Below are 15,770 nucleotides of genomic sequence, written 5' to 3'. Positions count from 1 at the left end.
TTTTGCATGAGAGTTCTGGCTATACTGATACTGTGGATCAAGGCAGTGAGATTCAGGACTTCTCTGGCTGAGCATTTTAAAGTCACTTCCCCTAAACTACAAGTACCAGAATTCTGCAGGAGGCAGCCATAGGATTTTAGTTGGGATGCATACTCTTTGCCTACTCTTTCAGTTCCAATGTGATACTGGCTACTCCGCTGACAGTACTAGCCAGCTAGAAAGTTTGCCAACTATATATTGGTTCTTAGCCTTTGAATACCAATTTGAAGTTCAGAAACCAGCAGGTTGAAATTTCCCACAGCTTGGCAAGAAATATAATTTACTATATGTCTGTGCATTCTTTTTTCTGTTCAGGGCACATCCCCAGTGGCTCCCAGAAAGACTGGCAATTATCCCAGCCAGATGACCCTGGGAAAGTAACCAACAGTGCATGTTGGCTGTTACATTATGATAGCATCCTCTACATCCAGCAATCATAATAGTTCTTTTACTTGATAGTACTGCTGGCTCTAATTCTGCTTCAAGCATTTAAGATCTTTACAGAAAAATGCTTGAGAAGAGGTGCATGCTAGCTCTGCCTTCCATCCTGGAATATTCCAATCACTCTTTCCAAATGGAGAATGGCAATTAAAATGTGTAAGGAGTACTTGGTAATAGCATGCATCCAGTCCTACTTCTCACATATTTATAATAGATTAGACATACTATTTGCAATGGGCCTTCATCACATCTTGGAACTGAGAACTCTCTTAAGAATTATACATCACATAAAAGTGTACATTTACCTTTTTATTGGGGATTTTGCTAGGATTTTGCTAGGTCTTCCAGACAATCCTATAATATGCTTCCAATGGAAGCAGTCTCAGAGTTGCACTGGATACTTCTCTAGGCATATCTAGATCCTCCACTGCAACTTTATTATATGCTGAGACTGGAAGTCAAGCAATTTAATGATTTTCAGTCATAGCCACCATTTCAGAAAACTGCAATCTGGATGGGAATTACTTCCATGGATATGTGGGTCTTATTTTACTTCATCTGGTTTGTCCTGAATATACTCCCCAAACCACAATGAATTAACCTAACATCCAGGGTGTCTATAAGTCCTACTGTTGTCAAACATAGCACCCCCCAAAGGATTTATAGTTCTCCTAGGACACAAAAGCAGAAAGAGATAAAATTATTTCCTTTCCCTGCTCCGCAAGATCTCCATGACCCTATAATGGGTCAGTAGCAGCCAATGCCCTTCAATGCCCGGCTTCCACCGTTTATATATTTCTATTAAAATTCATAAACATGCACTGATTCGTATGTCTTCCTCCATATGCCTACCTATCTCTGCACACATGCACACAAGCGGAGCCATAAAAATATCTAAATGTTTTTAACCTCTTGAATGAAATATAGCTAATATGCTCTGATTATACTGTACCCTTCCCCTCATATCCTAGTTTATGAAATGTATTAGTCAAATATGATTTCTGCATAAAGCCGGGCACCGATGTCATTGCGCCTTGCTAATCCCGCTGAGGAATTTCCTGAGACATCTGGGATGGGCTCATCTGGAGACAAAGGTGACAATCAAGATCCATTATGTACACAGACTAGACAACAGGCGGTTTCCTCTGCAAAATCTAATAACCACATGCTGGTGCATACCAGATGATTGCTTCTATTAAGCTGACCATGGAAAGCAGGAACTCCGAGGATACACACATATCGGATCTCTTTGTTTGACATCTAAGGCTTGATTAAAGGGGATCATCACCTTTTGTCTCAGGGCACCTCACCCTCACCTTTCCCTGGAAACTTCCTCCTCACCCAACATGAGGACAATTAAAAACAATCAAAGACTTATATGCATCCCCTGGGAGAATCCAGACTTTTCCAGGGCTCGCCTCCTCTCAGGAAAGCCGCAGCTGATAGGCCTTCCCTGGGCCAATCCCCCCCCCCCCCCATCTCCTCCCTTTCGCCAGGGAATCCCTGCCTGGGAGCAGCAACATCATCAAGGCAGTGGCCAATGGGAGCAAGGATCCTAGTCTATCCTCCTGCTGACCAATCAGGGAAGGGAGCAGGTAGAGCTGGAAGTTTTGAATAGCTGTCAAATGTATACAGTATTGAGCCTTCTGCATCCATGTTATGCTTTTTTTGTGTTAGCCTTACACATATCCCTTCTGGCCAGATGGCAAATAAAGCTCTGTTGCCACTTTCAACCTTGATGAGTGTGCTTTTGATTTTTACTCTAAATTTGACCACACTACTTTTTTATTCTGAATGGCTGTCTTGGGAATAGGGAGTAGCCAACCTCCTCAAAAACTAAACAAATTGGAGTTGGATAGATTGGCCTTTTCCAGTTCTATGATTCTATGGTAAATATCCTTACACGTGCACTAGCAGAGATTTTCAAACATTAGCAAGTATGAAAATCTTATAACTGGAATCATATTTCATTATATTACCTGTTGCAGCACCTATCCATATCCCTATCCCAGCATGGTCCTGGGGTATAAGCAATGAAGATCTTAGAAACATAACCCTTTTGAATTACAAGTTCCAAGATCCCCCTAACAACTGACCTTTGTGACTCAGAAAATTGGGAGTTGTAGTCCAAAAAAACCCTTTTCCATGCTTGGAAGGAAAGTAATTTGTCTTTCTAGCAGAATCATCTACTTAGCTGAGCAAACTTGCTCTCCAGCTCAGAAAAACTAGACAAAATGCCGAGGAACTGCAGCTAGGAATGCACTGTGGAGTAAACAGAAGCTAGCAGGCCCTTGCTGGGTGCAGGTCACAGGGCTATGTTTGTGTCTGACGACTAGCGCTCATCCATTGTAGCCACAAAAACACCAATAAGCCCTTAGGGGTTGGCAGAAAGGTTACTTGGAAATCTCCCATGGAGGGGTGAGAATTCTTCTTTATTGCTACTGCTATTATCATGCAACTCCTTCCATTAATTCCAACAAGCTCAAAAGGCCAAACTTCATATCCCACACAGTTTTCCCTAGTGTTCCTAAAGTGTTGAAGGATGCTATCCTATTGAAGTCAGATTCACTGCATATTCCACAATGAGGAAAGGGGCCCAACTTGTTCTTCGCTTTGGGTAGTGAAAACCACTCCTGCTAGTGCACTAAATGTAGATTCACTATCCTGTCAGGTTTGCCCATTGCCTCAACACAAGATCCTATGATTTAGTCTAGAGGATATATTGGGGGAGCACACAACAGCCAGCGAGGGGGAGAACCAATATGCGGTAATGGGTAAAAGTGCTAATTCAATGCAGCTGTGTGGCCGGCAGGCAAGAATGCTGTCATCCCCCTATGGAGCTAGCTGCTAGGGGCTGTGCAGGCTCCAGGTAGCCAGCATTCACCACCACACTGGCAGAAAAAACTATAGAGAATGGAAAAGTGGACTTACCTCAACCAGGATCTGAGGATGTATTGGCAAAGGTGCCCAAACCATGAGCAGCAGCAGTAGCAACAGCATCTGGCACTCACCAGCTGGGGAAGGGAAGAAAAAGCACAAGGGAAACAGGATGGAGATAGAGAAACAGCAAAGTTATTCCTCCTCTAATAGAAGCTGTCCCTCATCCAGCAATTGTGTCCCTAGTAGAGCAACTCCAGCAGACTTCCCACATTCGGGTGTGACATCAGGGCATTGGCATGCAGGATGCCAGCTAAAACACCACCAGCCAGCTCGCTGGGGAGTTCAAAGGTGTATGCATGTGCCCAGTGGGTTTTTGAGAGAGCATGAAGTGTGTGTGTGTGAGAGAGAAATGAGAGAGAAAGAATGCTCCTGTTTGCATGGAGAAGCATTTACCGCTCCCTCTGAGAGTGAGAGTCTGTACGTGTGCGGCTGTGTGTGCAATCAAGCCTTGCCAGCAGTGTTCCTCCATGTGGGAGTGTCTGTTTCTATGGGTGTGTGTCTCCGAGAGGCTGTCTTTGGCTCTGGTGTTCGGAGCTGCTCACTTAAGGGAGAGAACAAGTTTGCAGAATCTGACAGAAGCCGCTGGGAGTTGACTGGGGGAGGTTCACTTTTCTTGCACACAACTAGAACAAATGACCACCGAAGCAAATTGTACATGTGTATGAAACTGGCATGAGTGTCTCCCCATTCTCTTTGTCGTCTCTCTTTATCTCTTTCTGTAGAATTAAAGAAACAGCAGAAGCAGCATTGACCTACTAGAAGTCTTTCTTGGTCCAGGAAATGCAAAGGTCCAGAATAAAAGTTCATTACAACAGTTTGAAGAGCACAGGAAAGGAGATTATGTTGAATGTATTTGTTTTTATTGCATTCCAGTGAAGAGAGACGGTTTATTGTTCCTAAGAGCCATTACGTAATGATTTGGACTCATTGTGTGGTTCTGAGTTATTAGATCAATAAAGTCTTCTGAGTCTGGACTCATTTTCATGGCAACCTGTTAGCAAACATTGTCCCTCAAACTGATGATATAAATGAGTTTGGCTGGAACTAACAAGTGTCACTCTAGAAAAGTGATATTTCAATTACTGCTGAGATCTCCAGGGTAAAATGAAAGAATTTGTGGTATAAATGAGTTAAAAACTGCAAAATGCACAGTAACAAGCTGTTCTCCTGCAAGGGTTTTCTGAAAATCTTTTCTCTCACACACGCATACACCCATGCACAAAGACCAACATGTATATGTGATTTTTACTCTGGAAACTTTAAGGTTGTTACACTATGGATTTCAGAACCTCAGTCGGGTATTAACATATTTCTAGTTATCAGTATTAAAAAGTAATATTAAATACTTTCATCTTTAAACAGATATCAACAAAGCTTCTTCATTAAATTAAATTCTCTTGAAATAAATTTATTTTATAGTCTTGAGCTTGGTTCTCTTTGACTATGTTGTGTGTGTGTGTGTGGGGGGGGGGGGGGAATTATAGGGGCTAATAATTCTCACATACCGCTACTGGATCCAGAGCTGGGCACAACAATCTAGCTTTGCAGAAGTGGACTTCTCCCTTCCCCTCGCAGCCCCCTTCCAGCTCCCTGAAAATGCTATTCAGAATATTGGGGACCCTGGAGAACTTCCTTAAGTGGAGCATTTCTACTAGCAGAAGACAAGAGACTACAACTTAATGCATTAAGTAAATAGAGGCCAAGTAGAGACTCTGTTAAATGCAAAGCATCTGGCTATAAATTCATTTTTTATTCCCAAGTGGATGTCCAATACAGATTAGAACATTGTGTAAAAGTAGGGGGGGGAAATCTTTTTGTAAGTCTTAAAAAATTAAACCCACTACAAAGATATATCAAGTGTGTGTGTGTAACAATTTGCACCATGAATTACATAACAAAGAACTTAGCAAAATCATACAAGTAGGCCCAACAGTATGAAATCAAACTACATTAGGTATAGGTTTTCCTCTGACATTAGGTCCATTCGTGTCTGACTCTGGGGTGAGGTGTGCTCATCTCCATTTCTAAGCTGAAGAGCTAGCGTTGTCCGTAGACATCTCTAAAATCATGTGGCCGGCATGACTGCATGGAGTGCTGATACCTTCCCAGTGGAGTGGTACCTATCATTCTACTCACATTTGCATGTTTTTGAACTGATAGGTTGGCAGAAGCTGGGGCTAAAGCGGTAGCTCATCCCGCTCTCTGGATCTGAACTGCCAACCTTTCAGACAGCAAGTTCAGCAACTCAGCAGTTTAACCCGCTGCACCACCGGCTATGAGAAATTAAAAATTTACTTCACGGGAGCTAGGGTATAGCATGAGTTAGATCTGGTTTCATTCACCACACATGATGTTAATTACTTGAATGCAAATTAGTGCATATTTTTGGTTATGGATATAGTTGCTGGGATCCCTGAACAATCATGGAAACATGAGAAGGGAGCATTCAACTTTTCTTTCCCTGCGTCAGACCTGAAAGATGTCATCTCTGAAGCTATTTGTATTGTAAGGGTGATAACATTATCTGGACAATATAACCTATTGTAGAGGATTACTGCTGCTTTGAGCCCCTTGAAGGAGGGATAGGAGATGTATAATATGTTTAATGGAAACAAACCAAAATTGTTGCTTATTTACATGTCATGAGGCAGCTCAACATTTGCCACCAAAATTAAGGAGATCCATTATGAAATCTCTGGTTGTCTATTGGTCAATATCCCATTACATGGGTTTAGTGCTATTATTCCACTTTAACAGCTATGGCTGCCTGTTATCGAATTCTGGGATGCGCAGTTTAAAGTTTAGAATTCTTAAGCAGAGAGTTCTTGGGATTTCGAAATATCCCATTTTCTAATTCATCAGCTAGATGGTGTGAGATACCCATGGACAGACATTTGAATGGGGCAGGTGAGTTTGAACAGTAAACAAGAATGCAAAATAGTAATGCAAAACACATAGGTAGGGTAATGAGTGACAAGTTCAGTTTCAGCAAGGGTCATAGTAATAAGGGGACAAAGATGTGAGCCCAGATGGGTTAATAAACCTGAATTATAGAAGTTCCATATTTGTTGTGTTGTATAGGCTTTGGTCCAGAAAAAATCTGTAATAAAGTGGGCATGAGAACCTGCTAATAGCTTGTCAGCCCAATGGTGTTATAGGCCTTGTGGTTTGTCAGAAACCACAGTCTCTGTTCAAACCACTGTCAATGGACTAGAGATTATGCACATATCCTACTTCACTGTTGACTAGTTTTTGTTTTCCTTTTGGAACCCAGGGCAAGGTGGACACGCCTGCAAGGAAGATACATATTACTTTGTATCTCAACTGGAAACTAGTTCCTTGCTTATAATTTTCTGGGACAATAAGCCATCATTGTGTATATATTACAGGGATCAGATCTGGCATGGGTTGCAGAATAGAAATGTGAAGACAGACTGTGTGTCAAGAAAGAAACCGTGATGAAGAGGATGGCATTAGGAAATGAGAGGAAGAGTTGTAGGAAGAATTTGTCATCCTCTTTTGGTAGTTTTGTTTATTTAAATTCATTGTTATTCTTCTAGACTGAACAGGCTTTGAAAAGAAAAGAAAAGCACCCTACACTTTGTGATAAATTAGAGAGTGATATAAAATTTAATTGCATTCTCTACTGGGTTGTGCTCTTTCCAAAACATGGTCTCTTCCACTCCGTCCCTCAGTTTCTTTTCCTTGAAGTTTATCACTTGGACTCTGCAAGTGAACCTAGACTCACTTGCAGAGAGGAAGCCCAGTGGCGAAGGAGTCCTACAAGGATGTGGTTAGTCATCCTTAGTGCTTGGCTTGCATTGCTGGATAATGGGAAAATCAAAAGGCCTGCTGCTCTGTGGGGAAGGGGGTGGATATTTTTGCCATTGGGCAGGACAGAAGACAGGAGGCCAGCTGGCTCCTGGGGGCGGGGGGGGGAGGCTGTTTGGAAAGGCTCTTTTCCAGGCGTCCGCGGTTGCAGACTCAGGCTTTGCATTTCCTTTTGAATTGGGGGTTGCTGCCAGCTTTAGTTCCAATCTAGGCAGATCCCAGCCACAAAATTGCACAGTAAACACACTTTTGCTGTGGCAAAGATACAAATGAGCAGAATAAACCCAACGTTAACCAGCAGCCACAGGATAAGTGAATGTGCATGAGAACAGGAGAATGACTAACCAGAATATGGCTTCAGAAAAGAAATAATTATTTCATTATACTGAAAAATGGATTGATAAACAGAGTTTAATGAAAACTGGATTGATAAACAAAGTTGCAGATGAAAACAGTGAGTGCCATATTGGTTAGAGAGTAACTCTGTAACATGGGGATCAAGATTTTAGTTGGCAGTATGCACTGAAATTTTCTGGATGACCTTGGGCTTGTTATTTGGAATTATTGTGGTGAACATAAAGTGGGGAGGATAATAGCTATAGATGTCAACTTAAAGTCATTGGATTTTAAACAGAATTGAATAAATAAACGAACATAGCAGTCAAACAATAACTATATCTGCTAAGTAAGGAGATGCACTTCGAATCATAGAATCATAGAGTTGGAAGAGACCTTGTGGGCCATCCAGTTCAAACTGCTGCCAAGAAGCAGGAAAATTGCATTCAAAGCAGATGGCCATCCAGCCTCTCCTTAAAAGCCTCCAAAGAAGGAGCCTCCACCACACTTATGAAGATGAGAGGACAACATTCTTACTTGGCTTCACAAACTAGAAAGCAAACTAGAATTTCTGTATTGGGTATTGCTGGAGTTTTCACAATGACAAAATAATATTGCAGAATGTTATACTTTATAGAATGTTATTTACTGGGAGAGAGGGATATCTCTTCTTGAGTAAGCCAAATTATAAGCATGCCTCAGATACATGTTCATATGTTCAGATTCAGTAAATTTGAAAACACTGAGCATCATGGAAAGAAGTGACAAGTGGAGTGCCGCAGGGCTCCGTCCTGGGCCCGGTTCTGTTCAACATCTTTATTAACGACTTAGACGAAGGGTTAGAAGGCACGATCATCAAGTTTGCAGACGACAAAAAACTGGGAGGGATAGCTAACACTCCAGAAGACAGGAGCAAAATTCAAAACGATCTTGACAGACTAGAGAGATGGGCCGAAACTAACAAAATGAAGTTCAACAGGGACAAATGCAAGATACTTCACTTCGGCAGAAAAAATGGAAATCAAAGATACAGAATGGGGGACGCCTGGCTTGACAACAGTGTGTGCGAAAAAGACCTTGGAGTCCTTGTGGACAACAAGTTAAACATGAGCCAACAATGTGATGCGGCTGCTAAAAAAGCCAATGGGATTCTGGCCTGCATCAATAGGGGAATAGCGTCTAGATCCAGGGAAGTTATGCTACCCCTCTATTCTGCCTTGGTCAGACCACACCTGGAATACTGTGTCCAATTTTGGGCACCACAGTTGAAGGGAGATGTTGACAAGCTGGAAAGCGTCCAGAGGAGGGCGACTAAAATGATTAAGGGTCTGGAGAACAAGCCCTATGAGGAGCGGCTTAAAGAGCTGGGCATGTTTAGCCTGCAGAAGAGAAGGCTGAGAGGAGACATGATAGCCATGTACAAATATGTGAAGGGAAGTCATAGGGAAGAGGGAGCAAGCTTGTTTTCTGCTGCCCTGCAGACTAGGACACGGAACAATGGCTTCAAACTACAGGAAAGGAGATTCCACCTGAACATCAGGAAGAACTTCCTCACTGTGAGAGCTGTTCGACAGTGGAACTCTCTCCCCGGGGCCATGGTGGAGGCTCCTTCCTTGGAGGCTTTTAAGCAGAGGCTGGATGGCCATCTGTCGGGGGTGCTTTGAATGCGATTTCCTGCTTCTTAGCAGGGGGTTGGACTAGATGGCCCATGTGGTCTCTTCCAACTCTACTATTCTATGATTCTATGATTCTATGATTCTATACCATCTTACAATGTGTGACAATATAACATTGAAAGTAAGAAGAGGGCATCACATCATTCCAGACTGCCTTTGCTGTTACCTTGATTACTACTTTGGAGTGATGTTCTTGTAAATTCAATCTTCACATAACAAATGAGCTTGCATAATTTGAAGGGAGCAACATTTTTTTTTGGCGCAACAGAAATGACTTTAAAGGGTGCTACCATCAAGCACTGTTGGACTTCAGTATATTTTCCAGTGAAGAACCTTTTGGATTTACCCTTATCCAAGCTACTCACTAGATTCTTCATGAAATAATGTAAAGTGTTTCTACATCCAACTGAATCTTCTTTTGAGCAACATGGCCTCACTCTTGTCTGTTCTTTAGCCCTGTTTCACCGTTTAGGTTTGTCAGCTTCTTCCATTCTTGATGCTGCCTTTTTATTTGCTTTTTCAGCCTGTGCCTATAGCCATGGTCTTGACTTGTGCCACATTTCCTGGCTTTGAGCTGTTTGAGCTGTCAACAGTAGAGCTCTGGCACTCACATACATTTAATCAACAACTAGAAACACATGGAAATTGTCCATGGTTCTTTGGCTTTCCACCATTTTAGAAAGCATTTTCCTAAAACAGACATTAATCAAATGGCCAAGTGGAAATTCAGCAATTAATAGGCTCAGTTGGATCTTATGAGATGCTATAGTTGGAGCCTAATGGGGCTGTAGTTCAGCTGTGATGAATATGTGGCCCTCCACATCTTGTTGGGTTTTGCTTTTATCAGCCTCAGCCAGCAAAGCTGGTGAGGAATGATAGTTGTTGCTGTTCAAGAATTTTTAGAGGTTCATGTTTCTGATCCCTAACATAAGGCTAGAACTGAAGAGTGAAGCCTGTGGTTCCTCTCAAGCAGAGCAAATAATGATAAATGATGAAGCACTGTTTGGCAGCTGAGGTTAGGAAGGGCCTTAGGGAAGTGTTATGTCAGAGACTAGTGATATGAGCAATTACCAGCCTCCTTGTATGACAGATATTGATTGCTGCTACCTGGATGGAATCAACAAAACAGACGTGATGACAACACTTGGAGATTTTCACTACATCGTGCATTAGAGGTGTGTGAGAAAGAATTTCCTTCGTTTCCTTTGTGCTATCATTTTGTTTTGACCATTCGTCTACACAAAATGAATGATGACATTTTCGTAGGAAACGAGAGGCGACACGAAAACAAAAGCTGCACAAGCATGTGGACCGCCCTTGTTCTTATTGTCCCCTTGATTTGTACTGTAATTGGATATTATTATTTATTGTATCGCTTATTGTGTTGTGATGTGTTGTTTTTATATGCTCTTTATATTGTATTGCTTTGGGCATGGCCCCATGTAAGCCGCCCCGAGTCCCCGTTGGGGAGATGGTGGCGGGGTATAAATAAAGTTTATTATTATTATTATTATTATTATTGTGCTTGCTTTCATTTCCTTTTGTTTCAGCCCCATAACAAGATGCAAGTATTGACAGAGGGCTGCTTTCCCATTACAGCTGATGTGTACCAATGGGTGTTAATAATAACATTAATATAAATAATGATAGTTTCTCTGGTACTCTAAGCTGAGTCTGGGTCTGGGACAGCAGTGCTTCCTAATTACATGTGATGTGGTTCAATGGGTCTTGATGATCATAGATATATTAATAATAAGAACAGAAATTATTCTGGTACTCTAAACTGGGTCTGGTCCACGAGAGCAGTTTCTCTCACTTACATCCGATGTGGATGAATGGGTCTTGATGATCATATTAATATTATGAACACCAGCTATTCTGGCACCCTAAGCTGAGTTTGGGTCTGGGAGAGCAGTGCCTCCCAATTACATCAGATGTGGATCAATGGGTCTTGATGATCATATTTACATTAATATTAAGAACAGCGGTTATTCTGGCACCCTAAGCTGAGTCTGGGTTCGGGGAGAGCCTCGGAAGTCCTCTCATTGCAGCCAATTATCTGAAAAATTTAGGTTTTTTGTAAGCCAGATAAAAATTTGTGTTGTATAGGTGGCCCGTTTTCATTAGTGGGACACAAATACAAAAATGAGACAACACGAATGAAACTACACAAAATGAACAGCAATTCTATACAAATGCACACCTCTATCATGCGTACACTTACTGTGTGCACTTTAGGCAGTCACTTCTTCCTATGTTAACACTGAATTCTGAACCTGAAGGACTAGCTACCTATGCAAAAATTCCTCAATATACTTCTGCCTGATACTGTTTGCAATCATATTACGAGTTTGAAATTAGTTCAATGTAGTTGGAAGGGAGACATTTCCAGACAAGACTGGGCCAAGATGTTTTGCTACTTGAGGTTAAGAACAAAATGATGTTGTTCCTACCCCTATGGCACATACAGATTCCAACTAGACTGGCAGTTGAATTTTACATTAGTAAAATTTAGGTGCTGTGATTTTACTTGAAAACAACATCCTACTACACATACAGGTCTGTCCAGTGATACTTAGTTGCCACTCCCCACATACCAGAGTCTGTTGTCAGCATTTCATTCTACCAAATGATAGGGCCAGCTTCTTTTGCTCTCCTTTTTTTCACCTGTTTTGCCAAAATACTGCTGCATCTGTGGTTGCTGTGGTCTTGTTTTTAAATGCCTCCCCTGACCCTTTTGTATGTTTATATTACACAATCACTAAATGATACCAGCTACAAGTTTAACTCACTGGGCAACTCTAGGCAAACTTATCATCTTTAGGTATTCATCAGAAACACGAACATATTAATGTAGGCCTGTCTAAAGTAGGTGACTATAGGGATTTGTGTTATAATGCATGTGAAGTCTTTTCAACAGAGTGAGTGTTATATGTAAAGAAATACAGAAATAAGGTGCTTAAACTGAAATGGGCATAACTACAAACAAGTCATTCATTATAACATTTTCCTGTTGTGTACAGCTGCACAGCTACAGACAAAAAGGCAGAAACTAATAGAGACAGAAAGACCCTGGCTTTCGAGTCTGTTGGCCCTGACCAGTGCTAAATGGGGGCCAAGTTGGCAGCAGTGCGGACGTATTACCTTTCTCTACATACAGCATAAAAACTGAGTAAATCTTAATGACATAGCTGGTAAAAATGCCTGTCATGGCAGAAGAGATGGCAACAGGACAATAGAAGGACAAAGAACTTGTGGAAGCCAACCTCTTCCTTTGCTGCCTGTGGCTTCAAGCAGAGTTGGACTCAAAACCAACCTCAGGAGGTTTCTCCACCCAACGGCTGGAACAAGGCCTGGAAACAGGGGCTGCCTGCTGAGTCATCACATTTTCCATAGAGTGGTAGAAGTCACAGCAGGGAGCAGGGTATGTAAGTGGGATTGGGATTGGGGGTTGGAGATGCTAGAGTAATTGTAATTGGAAACAGAACAGGCAGCAGGCTGAGACACTAGCTGCGAAAAGGAAAAGAAAAACCCTAAAGTATTTGCAACATTTCAGACAAACCACTGAGCTGCTGAACTTGCTGACTGAAAGGTCGGCGGTTCGAATCTGGGGAGCAGAGTGAGCTCCCACTGTTAGCCCCAGCTTCTGTCAACCTAACAGTTCAAAAACATGTAAATGTGAGTAGATCAATAGGTGCCGCTCTAGGGGGAAGGTAACAGCGCTCCATGCAGTCATGCCGGCCACATGACCTTGGAGGTGTCTATGGACAATGCCGGCTTGTCTGCTTAGAAATGGAGATGAGCGCCACACCTCAGAGTTGGACACCACTAGACTTAATGTCAAGGGAAAACCTTTACCTTTACCTTTACCTTAGTGATGGAAGAACTGCAGAAGAGACGTGAGGGGCCTTTCTGAAGGTTTTGATCTTTCAGACATGAGCTAATGTGAAATTCTTTAAAATTACTGACCAGACATTGAAATTGAAGTCAGGACTGATGTCCCTTAAACCTTAGACAAAACAAGAATTTGGGGCAGGCAAGTGTTTTCATGAAGGAGCGAAAGATGCTGCCATTGTTAAAATGCTGTCTATTCACCACTGCAGGCTCGTAGCCACAGGGTGCAGAATGGATCCCTTGCCACTTTAAATGTGCTGCTGGCTTCCTTCAGAACAACCATTGATCTTACTAGGTCATATTATTCTGTCCGTGCTTATATTAATATCCTGGTGGAGCATATAATAATGCATAAGTATTGTACTCCACCTACATTTTACCTAATTATGCTGCCCTCCCTTAGTATAATCTAGCCAGTCCATCAACATCTCTAGTTACAACTTTCAAAAGCAGAGGGACCCATCTCTGCCTCTGGCAGCACCTTTTAATCATGAAGTTATAAAGCTGGCAAGCTCCTTCCCAATTTCTATCTCAAGAAAGCCTCACATTTAAATGCATGTCTGTCTAGGTTCTCTGTACCTCTTCAACCACACCATTTCCAGATTGTGTGTACCAACATCTGATGGCACACAAAGTATAGATGCCAAACAGGTTAAACAAGTTTCCAGGAAGCCGTAGAACACCAACTCAGTCCTGTAATAAGGCCATGCACTGTTTCCCATAGCTTCAGCCATGCAGGAATCAAGTTTCTTTCTAAGCTAAGCAGCAGAAAGGCTGTAAAGCCCACACCTGTGCATTGTTATAAAAGCAGTCTATTGTTCTGCAAAAGAAAAAAAAATGTGGCTCCACCTTGAAGACTAACAGATTTAGTCTAGCAAGCATTTCCACTGCTTGCAATTAACTACCTTTTCTGTCCCTGTTATGTGTGATCTGCACCATGGTTTAGTCTAAACTTTAACCCTGCCTGGGGGCAAATATATTGATGTTTTTGTTTTGCTTGTTTGTTTGTTTTGAATGAACTTTTTCTTTCCACCCTGAAAACATGAGCTCATATGCACTATTGCATATCATTTGCTTTAGATTCATGAGGGTATGTGTATATGACTTAGCAAGAAAAAATGGGGCCAAATACAAAGGTGTTGTTATTTTGGGGAAATCCCAGAGACTGGATCATTCTGTCTGTCTATCTGGGGGGAATCCTTTACTGTGTTGTTGCTTCCAGCAAATCAAACCCCATGTTTTCCACTGCAATGTATTGCAAGGATCCAACTGTGTTTTGCACCAGCCAGTTCCAACATCCAAAGTCTGAAGAGTGAACTGAGGGTCAGGGAATCTCCGCAAGCTGCTCCAGACTGTTTGACAATTTGAAAATAAATGTGGTACCTGGGAGTACCTCCAGTAGAAGTCAATGGGACTTCCTCTTGAGCACACACATAACATGTTACAAATAAACAATATGCCCAGATATTCAAATCTCCACATATGCTTATCCCAAGACAATAGCAGATGAGACATCTGTGTACATACGTACTGACATATCCCTTCCTTCCATTTTATACTGGCATAAGACTAGTTCAGACCTGGACTAAAATGCTAACATGTTCTGTCAGGGGCTGACCTGGATCAAAAATAACCTGAAGCAGATTCAAAAGCGGCTCAGATCATGCTACCCTGTACAGCAGGAGGAGGCTCAGTCCAGAATCAGTGGGTGTTGTCCTGGCTATCCATGAAAGATGTGATACAGCAAGCGTAGTAACTAGTGTATTTTCCCCATCTTCCCCCAATGCTGAATGTATCTTTTGGAACGCCTACCTGTTCTTGCTGTACTTCTCCGATATTCACCCGGCAAAGTCTCTCCTGACTGTGCAATGAACAGACATGGCTGCTTCTGGCACATACAGCCTCCTGTCTGCTTTCTCAATTATGTACAGAGCACAGCTAGCAAGTCCCAGCTGGCCTTTATAGGTTGCTTGCTTAAACGTGTCCAAATCTCTTTCTCCCAAGTTCCCTGATGAGGAGAGAATCAGCACCTAAGACCTGCACTGGGAGAAAAAAGGGAGTGGTTTTAAGCTGCTTGCAGCTCTGTCCAAATGATGTGCTTCCAAACAACCACCTGCACACAACCTTCATCTCCTTCCGCTTGGAAAAGAAATTTCTTTTGTTCTCATATTTGTTCTTAGTCTTTTGTCCCTGAGCATGGACACAGTACATCTTTGAATGTGTTGGCTGGGGATGGTGGGAACTTTGGCTCAGTACTTCTGGAGAGTGCTAACCAGATAACACTACAGATACTGCCCAACCTTAGCTGCAGGCAAGATTTATTAAAATTCTACTGAAAATATTGATTGCAAGTGAAATGGAAACCGAGTATCTTTCTAGAACAGGCATGGGCAAACTTGGGCCCTGCAGGTGTTTTGGACTTCAACTCCCACAATTCCTAACAGCCTCAGGCCCCTTCCTTTTCCCCCTCAGCCTCTTAAGCTGAGGAAGGGGCCTGAGGCTGTTAGGAATTGTGGGAGTTGAAGTCCAAAACACCTGCAGGGCCCAAGTTTGCCCATGCCTGTTCTAAAGGAATCGTATGTCACAAGGCATATTTGCACAATTATGTTGAGT

General features: G+C 42.2%; 1 protein-coding gene across 4 annotated transcripts in view; it reads right to left on the bottom strand.

Moving 5' to 3' along the window:
- LOC100555140 (receptor-type tyrosine-protein phosphatase V) overlaps positions 1-15,161 on the bottom strand; it is an 84,749-nt gene extending 69,588 nt beyond the window's left edge. For 3 of the 4 annotated variants that reach the window (XM_062978718.1, XM_062978719.1, XM_062978720.1), the window contains exons 1-2: positions 14,970-15,161; positions 3,412-3,494 (exon numbers count right to left, since the gene is read on the bottom strand). In XM_062978718.1, coding sequence (XP_062834788.1) covers positions 3,412-3,494; positions 14,970-15,054 — 168 coding nt within the window. In that variant the 5' untranslated portion in view covers positions 15,055-15,161. Of the gene's footprint in view, positions 1-3,411; positions 4,259-14,969 lie in introns of those variants that run through there. The other variant, XM_062978721.1, reaches the window with a different exon arrangement.
- Positions 15,162-15,770: the final 609 nt, after the last annotated feature.

The sequence above is a fragment of the Anolis carolinensis genome, chromosome 4 (assembly GCF_035594765.1).
Source record: "Anolis carolinensis isolate JA03-04 chromosome 4, rAnoCar3.1.pri, whole genome shotgun sequence".
Classification (NCBI taxonomy): Eukaryota; Metazoa; Chordata; class Lepidosauria; order Squamata; family Dactyloidae; genus Anolis; species Anolis carolinensis.
Note: the sequence above shows the minus strand (reverse complement) of the source record. Positions and strands in the feature narration are given on the sequence as shown.